This window comes from Copidosoma floridanum, unplaced genomic scaffold (assembly GCF_036245765.1).
Source record: "Copidosoma floridanum isolate Cflo_tuat_1 unplaced genomic scaffold, Cflo_Japanese_pri ptg000032l, whole genome shotgun sequence".
Lineage (NCBI taxonomy): Eukaryota > Metazoa > Arthropoda > Insecta > Hymenoptera > Encyrtidae > Copidosoma > Copidosoma floridanum.
Window position 1 is genome coordinate 6,247,356 of NW_028321909.1, and position 14,687 is coordinate 6,262,042.

The 14,687-nt window shown below is 48.4% G+C and overlaps 1 protein-coding gene across 2 annotated transcripts in view; it reads left to right on the forward strand.

Annotated features, from left to right (window-relative positions):
• dati (zinc finger protein datilografo) overlaps nucleotides 1-14,687 on the forward strand; it is an 83,699-nt gene that overhangs the window by 26,039 nt on the left and 42,973 nt on the right. For both annotated transcript variants that reach the window (XM_023389197.2, XM_089597246.1), the window contains exon 3: nucleotides 9,970-10,318. In XM_023389197.2, the coding sequence (XP_023244965.2) occupies nucleotides 9,970-10,318 (349 nt within the window). The remainder of the gene's footprint in view (nucleotides 1-9,969; nucleotides 10,319-14,687) is intronic.

Here is a 14,687-nt window from a genome sequence, read left to right on the forward strand (position 1 = left end):
TCCTGCATGCGGCTCCCTTTTTTTTTTCTTTCCTCCGCGACTCTGTGCGCGCACCATCTCTCTTTTTCAAGGTGGCGCGTACATGCACGCTGTTTGAGTCCCGCACTGGTTTGTCAAATTTTACGAGGCTCTATCAGGGCCGAGATCTCGGGCGTTAACGCGGTGGAAAAAAAAGCGCGTTTTAAGACTTCATAAAGCAATTTGATTTTACTCCCAAGGCAACAGTACCCGGGATTTCGAAATTCTCTCTTTACGGCGGAGGCGTGTATATATATACATATACGTTTCGGAAAGAGATAAGATCTCGCGGTGGGAAAAATAAACAAGCCGTGCACGCGGGGTCCCTTTAATTATAGGAAAAAAGCAATGGGCGGAGTGTTTAAGTACGTGTACGAGCTCGGGGCTGACTATGTGCGCATTTTCCATATAAACACGGGCGCGGGGGGAGGAAAAGGGAGGGGCGAGCGCGCCGCCTCCGCAGCTGGAAAAGAAAGAGGAGCCGTGGTTTATTTTTACTGCGAGACGGAGGAAAAAAGAAGGCGGAGGGTGTACAGAGGAGAGAAAGAAAGAATGGAGAGGCGGAGGAGGAGGAGGAGGAGAAAAAAAGAAGAAAGACCTCGCTCGTTCGTTGCCCATGGTCAGTAATTTCGAGAGTAGGAGAAAAGGAGAGGGGGAGGCGGCCTTCGCGCGCTCCTCCTTTTTTTTCCCGCGGTCCTTAGCCCCTGCGCTTCTTTTCCTCCGATCGCTCATTTCGTTTTTATTTGCAGCTTTATTTATACTCCGCAGAGGAGGAGGAGGGGGCACACAGCTCCGCTCTTTTTTTTTCTCTCTCTCTCTCCCGAGATCAGCGCATACTCGGGAACAACGCACCGAGTGATTTATTCCTGGAAAACCGATCAACCTTACTTTTTTCCAACCCCCCCCTCCCACCCTCGAGCTTTATGATACTTTCGTTCCTCGTATACAGCCCATTGGCGCCTCTATTCTTTCCTTTGACCCCAAGGGTGAGGTTCTTTGTTCGTTTCGAGCGACTTTTTTTTCGTTACGCCGAGGGATAAGAGCGCTAAAGTGAGAAAATCTCGGGGAGCTGTTGAGCACTGCCCCGAGTAATGGAATTTTTACACCTGGTGTGTAATTAGACACAAAAGCTTTCTTGATGTTCGAAGAAAAAACGGAAAATAAAAAAAAAAAAAAAAAAAGTATGTTTCCAAGCGTTGCAAGAGCGCGCGAGAATCAAGTGTCGGGGCAGGCTGGTGCTCTCGCTTATCGGCGACGTCATTGATAAAGAGCAGCCATGACGGATAGACAGCAGTCGTCTTCCACTCGAGACTCCGCCCCAGATAATTTTCGAGCCGAGCGAGCTAGGAGTGATGCTTCTTGGGCTCGCGCCACCATTTTCGTGCCGATGATTGTATAATATTGTGCGCGCGGCGGGCAATGATGTTTTTACACGGGGAAGCCCGAGAATGCGCTAGATTATTATCTTTGGAGCTCCCGAATTTTCCCGAAGCGAAAAAACATTTACCTGATGCGTCTATTTTTGCGCCCCGCAAGAGGAACCGGTATATTTCCTCTTCGATCGCCTGAAATAACACGAATCTGCGCTTCGTATCGGCCGCACGCGGACAAACAAATCAACGGGGACCATTTTGGGGCGTGGAAATCAGCTACATATATACAATAAGACCGAAAAATCATGAAAATATGCAGTGCAAGCCAGTGCCACTGTTGAAAGTAGAAGTAGAAGAAGCAGGAAAGCTTTTTATCTATCCGACTGGCAAAAACAACACATCGTCTGCCATTTGTTATCGACGACAGCAGCATTTTGCGATCGGTCTATTAAAATAAACGATAACAAACAAGTGGACGTACATACATATTTTCAGCACTACGGCTCAATCTTAGGAGTATAAAAAGATCGAAGCTTTTGGAGTCGAGGCACACTTGTTAATAACGGTACATGGGACCAATACCCGTGTGCGCGTAACAAGTATATACACCCTCGTGACACCGGGCAAGCAAGCGTGGTCGCGTCATGTCGCATCAAGCCCCGCGGTACTTTACGCACAAGCGAGAAAGTTAAAGGGGGTAGGGTAAAGGGAGCCGCAACATCTCGCACACCATGTACACGCGTGCACGCAGCGCACAGGGGAGAGATACAAGATGTATCGGCTCTTCCGGATTATACGCTTCTCGAGCGCTGGCCTGGCGGCCGATGCGCGCGGCACACGATATATGGCCGATTTTTTTCCCGATACCGACCTCCTTCCCCCTCCCCTCCCCATCGCTGTAGCTTCTTATCAGCGAGTCGAGCGCTCTCCCGATGGCTCGCTTTGCCGATTTTTTTTTTTTTTTTTTCGAGCTCTTTACGCCCCGGCGTAAACCACAGCTGGAGCGTCCGAGCACGAGTTGCGCGCTAGCCGACGCCGCTGGCGCGTCAGTGTCCCTCGCGGAACATGGGATCGGGTTATTTTTTTTCGTACCGATCGATCGACTGCGGTGTTTTACCAGTGACGACGGAGTGTGGCTCCAAGGGAATCGGAAAAGCGAGGGAGAGGCTCCGCGTTGCACAATAGCCGAGTCTTCATCGGCTGGCAGAAGGCCCGGGAAGAGCCTCCTCGCCCTGCAACATCCGGCACACTTCGATAGCCATCTATTATCTGCCGCTCTTCGATCCTACGGCCGGACGCCCGCGACTCTTATGCAACGACCCGTTACCGCCTCATCTCGTCCCCTTACGTAAGCGCCGAGGAGAAAATGAAGGACCGAGACGTGGCCGCCGCCGTCTTTCGCGTAAGAGACGGGGACGTCGCGCACCAGAGGCGCAAAAAATGCGTATAGGAACGATGGAAAATTTTTTGCCGCTCCCCACGGCTGCAGGCCTAGATTAGCCGAGAAGATAAGGCAAGATAGTGCGACATCGGGGAAAACTCTGCCATTAATTGCCGAAGATAATAGCGAGCCTCTCTCTCTCTCTCTCTACCACCACCACCACTGCTACATCGGTTCTAAATCGGAGTTGATAGTTTTTTTTCCTTCTTTCGCTCCACGTCCCTCAAAAAAATTGCCCGGTGGAACTGAACATTCGTGGTGTGTGAAAATGTATACGCCGAGCGAAAACCACGGGGGATCGTGGACACCCCCGCCCCCGGCCGCCTCGGCACCGCCGGTCCAGCCGCTGGTGTCCAATCACCACCACCACCACCACGACAACAACCAGCACGAGCAGCATCCGGGGGAAGGAGAGCCGCACCAGCAGGTGTCGGCTCCGCGTAACAATCACCAGCAACAGCAGCCGACCTACGTGCCGCCGACGTATCATCAAGCCCATCACCACCACCACTTGCCGCCCCACCAGGTAATTAACACGGGGATAAATTTTCGATCCGCGCGGAAGAAGCAACTTGTTGCGCGAGCCCCTCCCTCCCACTGCTTTTTCATTTTTCTGGAGCGTGTTTTTCCAGCGTCGCTAAATTAAATTGGCACTCGCCGATACATGTATAGGATCGATGGCTAGACTGTCCATTCATGCCGTGTAATAAAGAGATGTACCGATAGAGGGAAGGAGGAGGAAACAAAAAAGCCACGGGAGGAGCGGCGAAGAAGTGATCCATTGTTGCGCGGGGCGAAAGAAAATTTCATTCTTCGTTTTGAAAACGAAAAAAAAAAAATGAGCGGAATAAAGAAGTATATTATATATTATATTGTGCACGTACAGTACATCGCGCTGATGGGATCATATTATACATGGAGCCGCTTGGGAGACAGATGGTGCGTTCCTCCGTTTAATCGATCGATATAGTATAATTAACGATGGCTCACGGTGGTGGTGGTCAGTTGTATTTCCGTTCGCGCATTGCACGTGCAAGCCTTTCCTTTTTTTTTTTTTTTTTCTCTGCTACTCGTACCTACATACGTATTCTCATACGTTTGGCTCTATCAAGAAAAAACAAGACAACCGATGAATCGACCCCTCTCGCGAGAATCACAATAATACCTATGAAAAAAAAAAATAAATAACGACGGGTACGTTTTTATCCAGTATAGCCTCAACAATGGGTATGCACCGCGAGGACGACAATGGCGCAATTCACGGCTAGAAGATGAAGAGAGCAAGACGAGGTGTACGTAGGGAGTCACGCGTCATCTCCATCGTACCCTCGGCTGCTCTAGAGAGCGAAGGCCGCCTGGGTGCGCCTATATGTACGTGTCCCGCGTGTAGCGCGGTTTTACATAATCCACGGGGAAAAATGACACCGGCCCAGAAAACGATAGCCCGCCCCCCCCCCCTCGCGCTCGGTGCTCCAGAACCGCACGTGTATACGGATAAAGAAGGCGCTGGACACCTACTTGTGACTAGGTATACAACTACACAGTTGGGATACGCCGAGAAATGGAACGTCGAGGGGGAGGGGGAGATCTAGTATTTTTTTTCTTTTCTAAAAGCACAGTCCCCCCAAGTGGAAGACGATCAACGACGTCTTTTCGAAACTCTCTCTCTCTTTTATACCGCGATTTGCTTTTATTTGCCGCTGCAGATGCTCGGAGTATCGGGTTACGCGAGTGTCGCGCGTCCGTTATGAAGTTACGGTACTTTGCGAAATACCGGGGGATCCGAGGAGTTTGGATTTTTTTTTTTTTTTTCCTCTCTATATCTTCTTCGTGGGACATCTACGACACGTCGTATACACTTTTAGTTTCTCATCCATTTATTCGTCCAACTGACCCGTGGTCATTCATTTTGTCGTTGTATTATATTGCGCACCCATCGATTACACGCTACATGTATGTTCTAAAAGGGCCCAATTACGGAGAGAGTCCAAGCTCGCACTTGACTTACAGGCCCACCCCTCTCGAGTCGCGCGTCCCTCGAACAGACGTATAGACCGGACTAATTGAGCCTCCGGTGTTATTTTTCGCACATCGGCGAGCGAGAAAGAAAACGATACCGGAAGTCGATCGAGCAGCAAGCACGTTGCGCTACAATTAGGAGAGAGAGAGAGAGTTTGGCTGCTGAAATTCTCCGCTACATGTATAAGTATATAGGTGTAAATGCATCGGTATATATAATTGGCGTTGTTTAAATTAATCGGCCGCTGAGGTCGTGTGCGAGGGTGTTTCGGGTTTTTTTTTTATACGAATCGACACGTTCGTGGGCCCGTGTTTGCCGAGCAGCGCCGAGGTAGAAACTCTCGAAACAACAAAGTCAGCCGGTGAAAGTTAATTAACGGCGGAATATTGAGATAACGGGGTGTAGGTATACAATCACTCTCGGCGTAAATCAACCGGGAGAAGCGAATAAATATTTCTCGCGCGCCTTCGAACCGCGCCTTTGGCTCGACCATCGAAAAAAGGAGCTTCCGAGAAGCCGAAGCGCGACTAGACGCAAAAATTTGCATGTGTGCGACCTCTCGAGCGTGTTTGGGTTAATTTCAAATGATGCAGGTCCTTCGATCCTCTGTGGGCGCTGTGCGCTCAAAAAGGCTCAAGAGACCATAATATCCATTTGTCTGCCTCCCGTGTACGCACATAGTACAGGTATAGGTACACCGGCGGTGCTTGTTTAGCCCCGCGCACACGTAAACGCTTTCCCTTAATTCGAGGAGGGATCCCCCGAGCGTGCCTGAGGTGGTGGTATTATAAGGCCCTCGGGTAGTAAGGCATTAAGTCTCTGCTGTATGCAGTGCACACGCACGCGTAGCTGTATAGGTATAGCCGCGTGGGAGGAGGAACACGTGAGTGCTCGGGGAACGGGTAGGTATAACCTGTTTATATATATATATATATATGTTCCGTGTACGCGCGTTATACTGCTATGTATTCATTGCTGGGAAAGTTTAACAATGAAAATTGTCTGATTTTTTAATTGTAGTGTCACGAGGGGGGAAGCAAAAAAAAAAAAAAAGATGCGATCTTTTACACTGGAGAACTCGAATGAAAGAGGGCAGTGCAAAGTCGAGTGTGCGTCGGGGAATCATATAGCCCTACGGAGGCGAAGGAAAAAATAAATAAGAAAGGGTTCGGGGGAGTTGAAGGAAAAAGGGTTGAAAAAAAAAAAGAAAGAAAGAAAGGGACGATACAAGGGGGTGGGGGACAGGCGATTACTTACGATCAAACGCGCGTGTAGGCGAAGGCATATGGCTGGCGCAGGTGAGGAAGAGAGAGCGACGTCTCTTTGTAACCAGGCGCATGTGTATACATCATCATATACACGCAATACATACCTGCCGGCTCGTATTGTGGTGTATATGGTGCTGGGAGTACGTAAAGTGGGCCCGAGCTAGTGCGCGCACGTGCGCGAGCAAAACGGGGGCTCGGAATAAAAGGGCCTCACCGAAATGCTAACGATACCCTTTTTCTCTCCCTCCCTCCCTGTAGCTGCGTCTTCGAGTCAAACGTTTTGTATGGGAAAGAAGGATTATCGCATGCAGATGGAGGAAAAAACACGAGGGGCACCTCTTGATGCGGAGATCTCTTTTTTTTTTTCGTTTTCTTATGCTCGCTCTTCCCTTTGTGCGTCTTACCTGGATATGCGTGTATGTACACATACGCTCACGATGCTGTCAAGAGGGACGAGCTGGTTCGCTCTGCTCGACTCTGCTTTGAATTTCATTTTTTTTTTTTTTCATCAGCAGCATATCCGTTGATTTCGGTAGAGATCTGCAACAAAAATAAAAAACATCCTTGTAAATCATTACAATCGCGTAATTATCAAAGGACAAAAAAAGTAAGGGCTCGGAAATAACCGCGACGAGGAAGAAAAAAAGTCGTTGTCGAGTTTAAAGCATACATCCGGAGCCCGTCACTTGATACATATATATATGTATATTCTTTCATGCACTATTAAGGACATTAAGCCGCAACAGCCTGCGGCCGGGCTATGATTCTTTCCTCCCGTTCTATATACACACACAGGCGGCCACTTCCGCGGTCTGGGCACCGCGGCATTTCTCTTCCGAGGCTCATTTTTTTCCAGCCCCCCCTGTACCACCAGTGGACGATAAATCAGGGGGGCTAGGTAAGATTCCGAAAACCCTTTCTCTTTGCTAATTTTTCGCGGCCACCCCCACGGCTTGGCGCGATAAAAATTTTGATTAATGGACACGCGACTGATGCGGGCGCGAGCGCTACGCGATGTATAATACCGGGGAGCCGCTGCTGATGGCCTTGGGCGTAAGGTTCGTTGCATCGCGGAAGCGACGACAGCGCGTTTTTTTTTTTTAATCTTAAAAGATCCGAGAAAAAAAACAAAAACGGGGACTGGCCTTGCGTTTTTCGCGACCTCGATGCTTATCGAGCTTCATACTTTACTTGGTAATTAAAATCCGCGTTGGAAGGAAAACAATTTTTTTTTTTTTTTCTCCCCAATGCCAAAAATCGGTGCACTGACAACTGCAACACCCAACGGAGTCTCGAGGTCATGGAGAAATCCAAACGAGGTTACGGCAAAGGTGTACTTTCGACGCGCGCGAGAAAGAAAGAAAAAGCCATCGAAAGTGTCGAGGAGAGCCACTCGAGACTCGAGGCACTCCACGGGTGAAAGAAGAGGAGGGAGTCTCGTTAAAAATTCCGGGCGCCGAGTTAATCGCTCCGAAGGTCCCTCTCTCTGCTGTGTATATACACTCTAATGATCAATCAACTGTTTGCACTATCGCACCCGGCCCTCCCTCTCTGCAGCGATGCAGCTCCTTATAGCCGCTTTTCTGTAATGGGACATTTTTCAACGAAAAGGGTGATTCGTGAAAATTTTCTGACCAACGGTACAACCAACTTGTGTACAACCCGAGAACGAACAGGACAGCGATCCTCGTCATTGAGACGCGCAATAAAAAGAAAACCCCCGGTGTAACGAACACTCCATTTGGAGCTCACTCGCACTTACATGTGTAAACAACAACGAGAGCCCCCTTGCCCGACCAAAGAAGAAAAAAAAAAAACTCTGTTTATACAGCACAGGGTAGATAACAAGCTTCCACTCGCATGCGGAGAGAAGGACCGACCGGGACACTCTTCTCGGGTTATACGTACGTATGTATGCCTACGAGTAGAAAAAAAAAAAAAAAAAAAAAAAAGAGCCACGGCGTGGATAAAATCAGGAACAGGCTTTCTCTCTCACGGGAATTAAGAGTCACGGGGATGTCCGATCGCGCAACCCTTTCTCTTCGTAGAATCGTTTTCTCCCGTGGGATCGACCAAAGGGAGGAAAAAAAAGCAACGCAAAGGAGTCGAGGAAAAAAAAGAAAAAGTAGACGAAAGCTACGTCACAGGGAGCGCGCAGGAGAAGGGTTGGCGCTCGACTTTCCTCGGATGAAACTCGAGAGCGGACCCTTTCGCTCCCGCGACAATTTCAATTCTTTCGCGGGAGAGTCGTCGCTCGCTCCTTCCTTTTTCTCCTTCCGACTCTCGTTTTCTCTCGCGAGCGAGCTAAGATTCTTAAAACTTCTCCGAGGAGTCGGGCGAGAGCGCCGGATTTTTCGATTTTAATTACAGTTTTAACATATTTTAATAAAATCCTTCCGCGTCCTTCTCTCGCTCTCGCAGCTCTTTCGCTCTTTTTGAGGGTCTTACACGGTACGACGAGCCCGAGCTCTCGGAGCTCTCGAGTGGAGGATTTTCCAACTGGATTTCCAAGGGAATCGGGAAAATATCCCTATCGGTTTTATTTTCTTCACGCTAAACTAAGGGGCGTAAGTTCATTATCCGCACTGTTTTCCGCGATACCAATACTTGGCCCCGGTGACCTTTTAACGAGACGCCCTCGTTTGGATTCGATTCGATTAAAATTCAGCGGTGCTTGGCGAGCAAAAAAAAAAAAAAAAAAAAACTATGTCACTGGTACTATTTGTTAAAAATAAATGCCATGATTCACTCGTACAGCCTAAAAATCACATAGTGGTATGTTCCAAAATGCATGTACTTGTACAATTTTTTTTTCCCTACACAACTTTTATAATCAACGATCAACATCCAGCTCCCCGACTTCAAAAACAAATTTGAGCAGCAGTACAAGGCTCCAGTCTTTGTACACAAGCCAAGCCGAACCATCGTCCCCCTCGCCGCGCCCACGCTCTCGTCCCCTGCTTCTAACCCTTTCTGTAGCAGCAGTGCCCCACACCCCCGCCTAATCCGAGGCGCGCGCCGCAAACACCTGTTCGACTTGCCCGCGGAAGAGTACTCTCTCTCCCTCCTTTTTTTTTTTTTTTTTTTTTTTTTTCTTCGTTTTCCTCCGCTGCTACCGCTATTCATTAACCACACACTCCTACGAGCGTACGTATAAAGTACCTACAAACGCGTTTTATATACGAAGCTCGTCCTGAAGGATCAGTCTTGCGAGATCTTTCGTGGGAGCCGGCGGTGGCTCCTCAGTGTATGTATGGGCCCCGCAAAGGGAGTGCGCGAGTTTGTTGTCCCTATACATATACAATTACGAACATTGAATCCTCGGGTGGGTGGTATGTCGACGACGAAAATGAAGTTTATCGGCAAATCGAGGGACTCTATTGGTGCGGCTCATTGATATATTTTATACCATACGTTATTGTTATTACTTTACTAAAATACCAAATTGTTTTGTACGATTGTAGTCTATTGTTTGAAGCACGGCTTGCAAGCTGTTGTCTTTTCATGTGAATGTGCTCATTTTATATAATATAATATATATGTTTGCATGTTATGTCGCGGTAGTTGCAATATATACCTCTTGATGAAAAATACTTTAAACCGTTGGCATGTCAGTATTTTTCAACGGATAAACAAAAAAAAAACAGTCTATCCGAGCCTCTTGTTCTTTGGAAGACGATGCATAGAGCTGAGGCGCAAAAAGCATCAGCTTTAAAGAACAATGAACTCTTGTATCACGATAACCCCTGCATGTACATGTATATATGTTGCAACGAAAATTTGGAAAAAAAAAATCGGCCCGTCCCGAAAACCCGAACAAGAGCTAAGCATACCAACTAACCCCGACAGTTCATTTCGCAGATCTTCATGCACAAGAACGCGATGCAGATGCACGCGCGTGAACTAAGTGCGGCCGGGGGTCTCGGTGCCGGTCGGCCAGGCGGCGCAGGGGGCGTCGGTGGCGGACTCGGCGGCTTGGGCGGCGGCCTCGGGGTCGGGGTCGGGCCCGGGGGCATGATCACCGGGAACGAGGTCAAGCCCCACCAGTGCCAGCAGTGCCTCAAATCTTTCTCGAGCAATCACCAGCTCGTCCAGCACATAAGGGTCCACACCGGCGAGAAGCCGTACAAGTGCAGCTACTGCGATCGCAGGTTCAAACAGCTCAGCCACGTACAGCAACACACGAGGCTACACACCGGTGAGTACCCTAATATACATCATCATTACCATTGTGTATAATGTTTATTCGCACAACTTTTCTGTGGTGTGTCATCACCACTCTGAGCGTCATGTCACATACGTACCTACATGTACAATATCACGCCATAGAAATAGTAGCGAGGAAATTTTTTTAATTGAATCAATTTTAACATTTTACAACTTGGACTATCGATACCGCAATCGAATTGCAGCTCTTTGCAATCCATACAAAACACATGACAATACTGCGCAGTTAACGTATAGGCCAAACAACAATTGGAACTTTGCTAGATTATTCATTAACCTATACGTAAAGTCAAACGAGAAGAATTGAGTCGCATAATGTACCTACATCGATGAATTTTTAATCGACCCGGTTGTTAATCATCGAATCAATAAAAGGACATTCCCCGCTTGACATACCATTCATCCACAGCCACGAGCTCCGTACGACACGGAAATTAGCATACGCGAGCGAAATTCTTGGCCACTCGAAAAACTATGAGCCCGTGCACACATATACGGCCACACGCGCGTGCCTCTCCCTATAAAGTTTTCACTCAGGGACACGTAAGAGAGTCACGAAGAGTAGCGAATAGCGATAAAAGCTCTCTCTCTCTCGCGTGTCAAGGGAGGAGTGGAAAATACGTGATAAGTGATAGCGCGCCGCACGTATATCTCGCGTTGTTTAGCTAGGCCGAGAGATATAAAGCTTCCCCTTTTGCCCCCAACCCCCAACCCACTCTCTTTTCGAGCTTTTTAAGAAGTAGCCTTTTCTGCTTAGCGCTTCTTCTTTTTTTCCCTCCACGAGCCAAGAGTAGTCAGGGGGAGAAGGATTAAAAGCGGAAAGAATTTCATTAAGGGATGAGGAGCGTAGTCACTCGGAAGGTATTAGCCGCTCGCGCGCGCCTTTCTCCCTTTTCCTTTGGGCGTTTTTTTTTTCCGCTCTTTCCCGCGTGGATGTGTACCCGCAACCCTTGCATTTCCATACGTACGCACCGTGGCTGCTTTTTATCACATTGACATCAAACCTCTTGCTCCTCGTGAAGTAATATTTTCATCGACAAACAAATACCTAAAAAAAAAAAAGAAAAAAGTAAATAATTGAATAATCAACCGGGGGCCGAAAGAATCCCTCATCCCTTGGATTAAGAAAAGTGCGTTAGCGAAGATTAGCCGCGAGCACCGGACGGGGGGCGAAAAAAAGGAGAGCCTCGAGGCTGTGTACACGAAAAACCGTGGGCTACTTACACCCGCGCGCTGACCCTCCGAAATCTCTTTTACGCGTGCAACACACTCGGTGAAAATTCACTTTGGCCGACCTTTATCTCTTTTTCTCTCGCTCGCTCGCGTGGGTGAAAAGGGCGCGCTCGGGAATCCCGAGTATTTAATCTGTAAGCGAGTTGTACCGGGATCTCCTTTCGGATCGCCAAAGTTTTTTTTTCTCCCCATCCTCACCGCCACACGCTACCGTAAAGAAAAAAAAAAAAAAAAAAAAACAAATTTACTTGGCTACCCCCTTTTTGAAAGTTCCCTCCGTCTTTCGTTCTCTTTCGATTATTTGCTCCGAGGAAGATGTTAATGGCGAGCCGTTTCTCCATCGGCTTCTTTTTTGCTTCCACGTCCGATCTCGCACGCGTCGTCGTCTTTCCTCATCAAACGCACGTTTTAATGCCCTTTTAATACAGCTGAGCCTGCACGTGCGTGAGCCTCTTGCGCTTTCACGGGCCAACGAAGAGAAAGGGTTGCGCGCATTGATTTCGTACGCGGCTGCGTCGCTCGCACACACGCGCCTGCCCCCCTCCCCGTGTAATAACACCCTTGCATTAATAATCATCGGCCCCTCCAAAGTTGGAGCACAAATTCCTCGATTCTTCCGTCCCTCCTCCTCCAACTCTATATCCCACTTTTTTTTTTTTCTGGGAACTATTGTCGGAGGCAGGTTATTATAGGTTGTCGTTGAAAAAGTTAGACCCACGTGGTTGTCGCCGCCGGTAAACAAATGCCCCTTTTCGCGTAATTGACTTTTAATATCACGTTGCTGCTCGTACAGTTAGCTCGGTGATGGAGAACAAAAAAAAAAAAAAAAAGTACGTCGGACTCAAAAAGTTGGCCGGAATAATTGACGAGATGGAAAAAGCATTACGGAGTCTCGAGGCTACACATACAATATAACCTATATCCGTTCGTTTTCGAGAAACACATATATACTTGTACCTCGTGCCAACCAATCGATACTTATCGCATTACGCCGCGCGATGGATACACAGAAGAAGAAGAAGAAAAAAGAAAAAAAAAACCCGCCTGTCAACGGCTCGAGTATCGCTCGAGCATCACTCGATACCCGCAGCACCCTCGACCCAAATCGGAGCTCCTCTCCGCTGCATCTATCCAATCTAATCGTGACTCGCGAGCCGACACCTGTATCCACACCTTCCACCGAATCAATGTAACCCCAAACTCGATCCGAAAGATTGGGGGGGGGGGGGAAAAAGAAAAAACTTTGATCGATCATATCCGGTCTCTCACGCCTGCACGCAACCTCGTCATCCTCCAGGTACACACCGATTCTCACGCGCGCGTCCGATAGGCCAGGAACCGCGAAATCAATTTCGCAGGGGCATATAGGCAGGCGATTCCGGGCGATTAGGGCCGACAATTACAGAGAGCGAGCGCCACCCCCGCCACCTTCTCCTTTGCCTTCCACCCCCCCCCTCCTCCCGCGTTTTCTCTCTGATCCATGGGAGTAGCTATACCTACGCGCCACCAGCCCTCGTGCAAGTGTATCCGCCGGGGATATGTAGCTCTGGGGTTAAGTGGATATGCTCTCATCGCCGGCTCCGTGTTCCATATTACACGTAAAATGGCTATATAGACCCGGTCTGTACACGTACCTTCTGGGCGATTTCCCTTTTTTCTATACCGTCTCTCCGTAAAATATATAAAGAAAACAATCATTGATCATTTTCAATAACAAATATTTTTTACGTAACACAGTATACGCGCAATTACGTCTACGTAGTAATATAAGGTAAAAATCTGCAGCAGTGCAGCAAAAGGCAATCGAGCGCAGGGTATGATTTAATCGACGATTAATGGCAAAGCCGGGGAAAGGGAGAATTAGTGTTTTTCAGTCGCGCACAGCGAGCCCATGCAGCAGTTTTGGAGCTAGTGTCCGGGCCAAGTGATGTAATTAATTTACACACAGTGCGCTCTATTACACCGAGCTTTGGGGCGCGGATGCACGGGAAGTGTCATTACACACACACACACACACACAATTCGAGCTTTTGAGGAATATACAATAATTAACGACGAGGCACTGGAGCTTTTGATAAATTATTCACGCAAAGGACAATTAATACCATTGAAAGGTCCCCGATCGACAAGGAGGGAAAGGGTCTAATATTTGCGCACTAAAATCTGCAGGGGTTCTAAATTATTTGTATCACATTAACAAGCAGTTTACAGAGAAGAGACCACCAAAATCGTTGCACTATGTTTACCTATACACACACAGTTCGGCTAATACCAAAATGGATGTGTCGTTTGTGGCTCTCACTTGATGCTACAGCTCATCTGTTACGAGATTTAGGGGCGCGGATGTTGATGTTGTACAACTTGCAACTTCAACACTTTTAACCGGCAAAATAAGCGACACTTTATCCAGCCAAGGAAGAAAGCAAGCTCGCTACCATACCCTCCCATGTGCGCCCGACCGAACGAGGCCTCCATTATATAATGTTTATACCCCGGTGCACATATATATATATATATAAAATTTATTAACCCGAATTTAGCTGGCCGGGCTTTCGGTGGCCGATAACACCCTCCTACACACGCTCGCATGCATAATGCAAGCCGAGCTTTATACGTATGTATAAAATAATGGCCGGGACGAGTGGCGCGGCATCGATAGCCGGTCAATGTGTGTATAAAGGCTGCTGTTTCACCCTCTCCCGAGCCCACATGCATATACCTACTGCACCGGCCAAACACGCGTATCAGCCCCTCTCCCTCCCTCGGCCCGGATGCACACGCACCCTCTTCTCTTGGTTTCGCTGCAGCTCTCGTTTTCCCGGCCAATCGCGATCGGACCCACCCCTCCACATATATATATTATACAAAAGGGGGAGAGAGAGAGAGAGAGAGTGCAAGTCGATCCCTCTCTTCTGCCTATACTCTCGGGGCAAAAAAGCGCGGGAATTTTTTAAACGCGCGGTCGGGGCCCATCGCTCGATAACGGGGAGACTCGTGCGTGCGCACCGCGGGGCTGCGGCATCGGCCGGGATTATCCCCTCGAACGCAAAATTCAATCTCCTGGCCGAAATCTAATGACGGGGACGCGAGCTCGTAATCGGTTTTCC